Genomic DNA, 7,608 nt, shown 5'->3' with positions numbered 1-7,608 from the left:
CTTACTCCTTCATTATGTTTATGTATTGTTCTTGAATTAAGTAAAAGCTTCAAATCTATGAATCGAATGTCGGTTTTGACCCACAACTTGAAACAAATGGTCTAATCCATGGAAATAGTATTCTTACTTATAAACTCATGATCTTCATCTAAATTAACCAACGTGGGACTACTCCTCTCAATAATTCTCAACAATTTTTCCCTCAAACAAAGTATACCTGGAGTTCTCCGAACATCCTCCCCCTAATTGAGGCTCGACTCTTTCTTAAGAACCCTTGAACAAAATACACTCTTAGTACGACACGTGAGTCGTTTTTTGCTACATCCTCGAGGCTAATAACTTCTTTGTTCGACACTTGAGGATTTGATTGACACACCTAAATTAAGGGCATGACTCTGATACCATATTAGAAACCACGACCCTACATAATGGTATGATATTACCCACTTTAAGCATAAACTCTCATGGTTTCCCCAGAAGCCTCGTACCCATGGAGATAGTATTATTATTTATAAACTCGTGATCTTTCTCTTAATTAACCAATGTAGGACTACCCCTCTCAATAATGCTCATCAATTCTCCCCTCGAACAAAATACACTTGGAGCCCTCGAACAAAGTTCACCCTTAGTACGACACGTGAGTCATTTTTTACTACATCTTCAAGGCTAACAACTTCTTTGCCCGACACTTGAGGATTTGATTGACACAGCTAAGTTTCATACCAATTGAAATAGTATTCATTACATAAAAACACATGATTTCTCTTTAAACACGTAATTATTTCTAACTATTTATTAATATTTCAATGCCCAACTATTACATCCAACGACTTCAACATGGACGCATTTTAAACAAGTCTAGCATAACTATTACATCCAACGATTTCAACGTGGACGCTTTAAACAAGTCTAGCTTATCGACTCAACGTGAATCGAGTGTTCACATGGACGGTTTAAACAAATCTAGCATAACTATTACATCAAACGATTTCAACGTGGACGCTTTAAACAAGTCTAGCTTATCGACACAACGTGAATCGAGATACAAATTTACAATACATACAACAAATTAATAGAACCCCTATCGAAAATCAAACCTAAACTTCTCACAAATCCCAGAAGAAAAATGGCTTTGGCCTCTCAAAACTTGCTGCTGCACGACCAACACAGAAGCGGCGGCTCCAAAATCCTCGGAGGACACATAATCTCCAATGATGCCCAATTCATTGTCTTGGCTCCAATTGGACAGCCCTTCAAGCAACACAGGGTTGACCCCTCGTTTTCTTCCCACGATCACAAGATCATAAGAATCATCGTTCATTGATTGAATGGCTGCGATTGTCTCTGCTCCATTTCTCACCACCACTTCTCTGTAAATCACTCGCTCGTTGGTCTCGTTCTTAACCCAGAACCATGTCACCATGCCGTCGTCTAGCTTCTTCTCGAACTCGTTGTCGCCTCTTGAATTGTGTGATAGGAAGCGAACCACCGACACGCACACGTCTTCATTGCCGAGGATTCTGTCGGCGTAAGCGAGTGCTTCTCGTGCGTCTGCTCCTCCTAGAAATAGAACGGCGAATTGCTGCGCTGAGTTCCAGAAGGATTGTCCGACCACTGGGCTGTGGAGATTGCACTTGTCGACGAGGATTCCGACCGAACATGGAGCGTGTTCTAGTACGCTCTTGTTCACTTGATGCAACCCCACAGTTGAATCTCCCCTCGACGGCCTACAGTTACAACCGTAAACACAAATTTATAATTTTACTCTCGAAGATTGTTGGGAGGAAGTTCCAAGCCAACTAATTAAGGAAATAATCGTGGGTTTATAAGTAAGCATGAAACCAAAAGCACAGCGATTAGAGTTTATGCACAAAGTAGGCAATATCATATCATTATAGATATCAGTGATTTAGTCATGCCCTATGACAGGAGAACAAAACACCCTTTCTAAAGGTGTGGAAACTTTCTCCTAGCAGACACGTTTTAAAGCCTTGAGGGAAAGCCCAAAGAGGACAATATCTGTTAGCGGTGGATTTAGGTCGTTACAAATGGTATCAGAGTCAGACACCGGATATTGTGTCAGCCTTCTTGCTGTTCTCCGAAGGGGGTAGACACGAGACAATGTGTCAGTAAGGACGTTGGGCCCCAACGGAGGTGGATTTGGAGGGGGTGCCACATCGATTAGAGAAAGGAACGATTCAGCAATGACACTGGGCCCCAAGGGGGGTGAATTGTGATGTCCCACATTGGTTAGGGAGGAGAACAAAACACCATTTTAGAAGGATGTGGAAACCTTCTCCTATCAGACGCATTTTAAAACCTTGACGGGAAAGCACAAAGAGGACAATATCTGTTAGTTGTGGATTTTGGTCATTACATGCCCTCTACTTAGTCATGTCAATAGCAAAGCTAACATGCCTTTAACTTAGTCAAACAAAGGGTCTATTTTGTTAGAGGGGGAAGGAGTCGAGCCTCAATTAAAGGGAGGTTGTTCAAGGACTCTATAAAGAGGTTGGGACCCTTGAAAGTGTTGTCAAAAGTGACTTCAAACAAAGGGTGAACTTTGTTCGAGGGCTCCAGAGAAAGGAGTCGAGCCTCAATTAAAGGGAGGTTGTTCGAGTCCGAAGTTGGGACCCTCAAAAGTGTAGTCAAAAGTGACTCTAAGTGTCAAACAAATGGTGTACTTTGTTCGAGGGCTCTAAAGAAAGGAGTCCAACCTCAATTAAAAGGAGGTTGTTCGAGGGTTCTATAGCTCTGAGGAGGCTCTATGGTGTACTTTGTTCGAGAGGAGGATTGTTGGGAGGGAGTCCCACATTAGCCATCGTGAGTTTATAAGTAAGAAATACATCTCCATTCGTATGACACCTTTTAAGGAAACAAAAAGTAAAGTCACTAGAGTTTAGGCTCAAAATGGACAACATCACTATAGCACAATTACCTGCCAAAAGGGAGGACAATGAGATTGGTCTTCTTAATCAAAGCAAGCTCACAAATATCCTGGTTCATGGATCGTTTAGGCGCCACAGCGGTGTAAGTATGCAACTTCACGAGCTCACCTCGAGCCTCCTCGTAGATACGAAGAGCATTATGGATGGAGTCAGAGGCAGTGTACTTAGAAGGAATCTTACACTTCTTGTGATCAATGAAGACAGGGGCAGCTCGACCCACCAGCTCAATAAGATGCAGCGCGTAAATAGAGAACGGGCTGCTCGTCGTCGGGTTCGACATGTCCAGCAAGTTCACCAGTGCAGCTACGTTCTCTTGGCCTTCAATGCACAACACAACGCGCAGCTCTTTCCCTGGCGGTAAATGCTGGATGGTTCTCCTTTTGTTGATCATATATGGCCTTGTGGGATCGTAGAGCAAGCTTATCAGTGGCGTTGCTATGCTTGTCACTGCTACTGTCATGAGTATCATCATGGTGAACTCTGGTATAGTTATTATCTGCATTTTGATCCAACAACGTTCGGTTTAATACTCATTTAGTACTCATTTAGTGTCGAGAATTGTTGGGAGTAAGTCCCACATTAGCTAATTAAGGAGATGATCATGGGTTCATCTCTTGGTACGAGGCATTTTAGGGAAACCAAAAGCAAAACCACGAGAGCTTATACTCAAAGTGAACAATATCATACCATTGTAGAGGTTTGTGACTCCTAACATGGTAATAGAGTCGTGCTCTTAATTTAGTCATGTCAATAGAATACTCAAGCGTCGGAATCAAAAAGTTGCTAGCCTTTCAGGCCTAGTCAAAAGTGACTTGTGAGATCCCAAATTGGAGGAAGAGAACGAAACACTCTTTATAATGGTGTGGAAGCCTCTCACTAGTAGACGCGTTTCAAAAACCGTAAGGGGAAGCTCGAAAGGGAAAGCCCAAAGAGGACAATATCTGCCAATATTGGGCCTGGGTTGTTATAGATGGTATCAGAGCCAGACACTAGGCGATGTGCAGCGAGGAGACTCTTCTCCGAAGGTAGACACGAGGCGGTGTGCCAGTAAGGACGCTAGGCCCTAAAGAGGGTAGATTTGGTGGAGGTCCCACATCATTGGAGAAAGAAAAGAGTGTCAACGAGGACGCTGGGCCAGACACTAGGCGATGTACCAGCGAGGAGACTCTTCTCCGAAGGTAGACATGAGGCGGTGTGCCAATAAGAACGCTAGGACCTGAAGAGGGTAGATTTGGTGGAGGTCCCACATCATTGGAGAAAGGAAAGAGTGTCAACAAGGACGCTGGGCCCCGAAGGGGTAGATTGTGAGATCCCACATTGGTTGGGGAGGGGAAACTCGAAAGTGAAAACCCAAATAGGACAATATCTACTCGCAGGGGGCCTGGGCCGTTACAGATGGTATCAGAGTCAAACACAGGGCAATGTGCCAGAGAGAAGACTCTTCTCTGAAGGTAGACATGAGGCGGTGTGCCAGCAAGGACGCTAGGCTCTAAAAGGGGTGGATTTGTTGGGGGTCCCACATCATTGGAGAAAGAAAAGAGTGGGAGCGAGGACACTCAGCCTCAAATAGTGGATTGTGAGATCCCACATTGGTTTGGGAGGGGAAGCCCGAAAGAAGACAATATCTCCTAGTGGTGGGCGTGGGTCGTTACATGACTCAAGTGTCAAACAAAAGGTTTACTTTGTTCTAGAGAAAGGAGTCGAGCCTCGATTAAAAGAAGGTTGTTCGAGGTACCCGTAGTTCCTAACATTTTGTTGGAAAGAGAAGCGAACGTACCTTTTTGTCAATCCAATGAATGAGGAGAACAATTTCGACTTGGCCTCTCAAGCACATGATAAGGCTAACCGCAAGGCTATCTCTAAGCGGCAGCTGAAAGAAAAGCGAGGCCACCAAAGTGGAACCAAATTTGAAGAAATGACCAGCCAAAGCCAAGAAAAACAGTGGCGCCAAGTTGGACCAACCAGCATTAACCATTTGAAAAACATCAGTACAAAGCCCAACAAACGCAAACGAAAACGGCAACAAAAGCTCAGATATTATGGTCTCACTCCTCTCAACCAACGTAGACCCCAACGGTGGCCCATCAGGTATAGCCATACCCAACCAAAGCGGACCATTAAGAATCGCTATCCCAAACAAATCCGTCAAGAACCCCATCACCAAAACCGCCAACAAAATCGCCACAATGAACCCTTGCTCCACAGCCTGCCCTTCAGGGGTTCGCCTCACAACCCAACGCATTACCCTTCTAACACACACCACTATAAACCCCACCAAAACAAACAAAGAAATCAAATACCAAATTGAGCTCTTCCATTCAACTTCTCCTTGTATGGCGGCCTCGAACGCGACCAGCGCGTTGATGCCGACTGCGTCGCTGATTATCGATACCGACATCGACATCCGACCCACCTCGGAGCTTAGAAGGTTAAGCTCGTGGAGAATTGGGTGGACGACGGGGAAGGCAGTGATGGCTAAGGAAGATGTTATGGCTCCAATTGAGGAGAATTTGGCTAAGGATTTGTTCATGGTTTTACGGATGAGTAAAGCAAATGTAATGTTCAAGATTAATGGAACAATTACGCTGAATGATGCAATGAAAAACTCCTTTTTGCCCGATTTTTTTGTTAATGAAAGATCTGTTTTAACTCCCGAGATGAACAGGAAATACATGAAACCGATTAACCCGATGTTGCTTAACAAAAAACTTATGTCCTCCGGGAACATCTGGTGCCGGAAATTCTTGTTGTGGCCGAGAACTGATGGCCCAATGATGAAACCACCCTTCAATCAAACAAGAACAAACCGTCAAATGGTCCGGTCAGAAAATTTGCTAAAAACACTCTGTGAAAATTCTCTATTTATAATCGTTGTTTATAGAGATCTTACAAATGATATGAAAACAACCATAATAATAAATGAATATAAGATATTTGACTATAATAAAATAAAATATCAAATATGATAACTTTTTTAAATTACAAATGCTATTTTATAATCATGTACAGGAAAATATGATAAATTAAAACAACAGAGAACGAACAAAAATAATAAATAGATACAAGATATTTGACTATAATAAAATAAAGTGGCAAATATGATAACTATGATGAGCCGTAATGGGAGTCAAATATCTATGACAAATATGATTGCGACAAATATGATAATTATGGTGAGTCGATAATGAGAGTCAAATATCTATGACATTATGACAAATATGATAAGTAAGCCGTAATGGAAGTCAAATATTTATGACAAATATGATAATTATGTACGCTGGAAGTCAAATATATATGACAAATATGATAACTATGTAAGCCGTAATGAAAGTCAAATATCTATGACAAATATAATAACTATGTAAGCCGTAATGAAAGTCAAATATCTATGACAAATATAATAACTATGTAAGCCGTAATAAAAGTCAAATATCTATGCAAACATGATTATGATAACTATGAGAAGTCGTAATGGAAGTCAAATATCTATGACACATATGATAACTATGGTGAGCCAGTAATGAGAATCAAAATGATAACTATGGTAAGCCGTAATAGGAGTCAAATATCTATGACAAATATAATAACTATGGTAAGCTGTAACGAGAGTCAAATATCTATGACAAATATAATAACTATGGTAAGCTGTAACGAGAGTCAAATATCTATGACAAATATGATAACTATAATGAGCTGTAATGGAATCAAATATCTGTATATTTGTTTATAATAAAGGGTGAAATAGGATAGGTTAAAGGGTAATATAGGAAAAATACTGACGAGGATTTGGGAGACGATTTTGGGCTGGTGGAAGGGGCGGAGGAGCAAATGGATGATATGAATGAGGAGAATTACGAAGGAAATGTCCAAAATCAAAGCGGAGAAGGAATCATCGAGTGGGTTTGCGCCGTAGAAGATGCCGGGAGTTCTAGGGTGGTTGAGTCGGCAGGCGACGGGGGCGGTGGCGGCAGGTGTGGCGTCTTTGAAGCTGGTGAGGCCGCCGACGACCTGGAGTCTCTGGATGTGGCGGAGATCGAGGGCGGTGAAATTGCGCCAATTGTCATATTGGGCAAAGCGAGAAGGTAGGTGAAAAAACCTTACCATGCAATTAGTGAACGAATCTCTGAAGCAGAAATGGGAGAGAAACAGAGAGAGATAATGGCGTTGCGATGAATAGGGAGTTTTGGAGTTCTTATAGTTTATCGTCTTTCAAGCTCAATCCATCGTTTATCTGTGTGGTCTTATTCAAAAACTTTAAAATAGTCAATCACACGTTAGCCTGTTGACAAAATTAGATAACTTTGACTTCAATTCAATTAAATGCAAATTTTTCATGTTTTTTTTTTGTTCCAGTTTGTTGGATTGTTGGATTGGTGACCCGAACAACCCAAACAAAGTTCAAATTGAACTCAACCCAATCCAACCCTCTCGAGAGGTTGAATTGGGTTGGATTGTAAGTTTTGCGGCCCCAGAAATTCAATTCACCCACATCGAAAAATCGATAGATACACTCCTTTTAGGAAGTATGCGTGTAACGGCCTAAACTCACCGCTACTAGATATTGTCTTGTTTGGAGTTTTTCTCTTTCGAGAAAAAGTTTCAACACCCTTATAAACAATGTTTCGTTTTTCTACCCCAATCAATGTGGGATCTCAATTCC

The 7,608-nt window shown here is 41.9% G+C and overlaps 1 protein-coding gene across 1 annotated transcript; it reads right to left on the bottom strand.

Annotated features, from left to right (window-relative positions):
• Window positions 1-1,081: 1,081 nt before the first annotated feature.
• On the bottom strand, window positions 1,082-7,052 carry LOC111788462 (cation/H(+) antiporter 24-like). Its single transcript, XM_023668796.1, has 4 exons — window positions 6,729-7,052; window positions 4,726-5,733; window positions 2,939-3,444; window positions 1,082-1,727 (listed from the first exon to the last, which is right to left on the bottom strand). The coding sequence occupies exons 1-4, from the start codon at window positions 7,050-7,052 to the stop codon at window positions 1,082-1,084; spliced, it is 2,484 nt and encodes an 827-aa protein (XP_023524564.1).
• Window positions 7,053-7,608: the final 556 nt, after the last annotated feature.

Source organism: Cucurbita pepo, chromosome LG02 (genome assembly GCF_002806865.2).
Source record: "Cucurbita pepo subsp. pepo cultivar mu-cu-16 chromosome LG02, ASM280686v2, whole genome shotgun sequence".
NCBI classification, from domain to species: Eukaryota; Viridiplantae; Streptophyta; class Magnoliopsida; order Cucurbitales; family Cucurbitaceae; genus Cucurbita; species Cucurbita pepo.
This window is presented reverse-complemented; position numbering and strand designations above follow the sequence as displayed.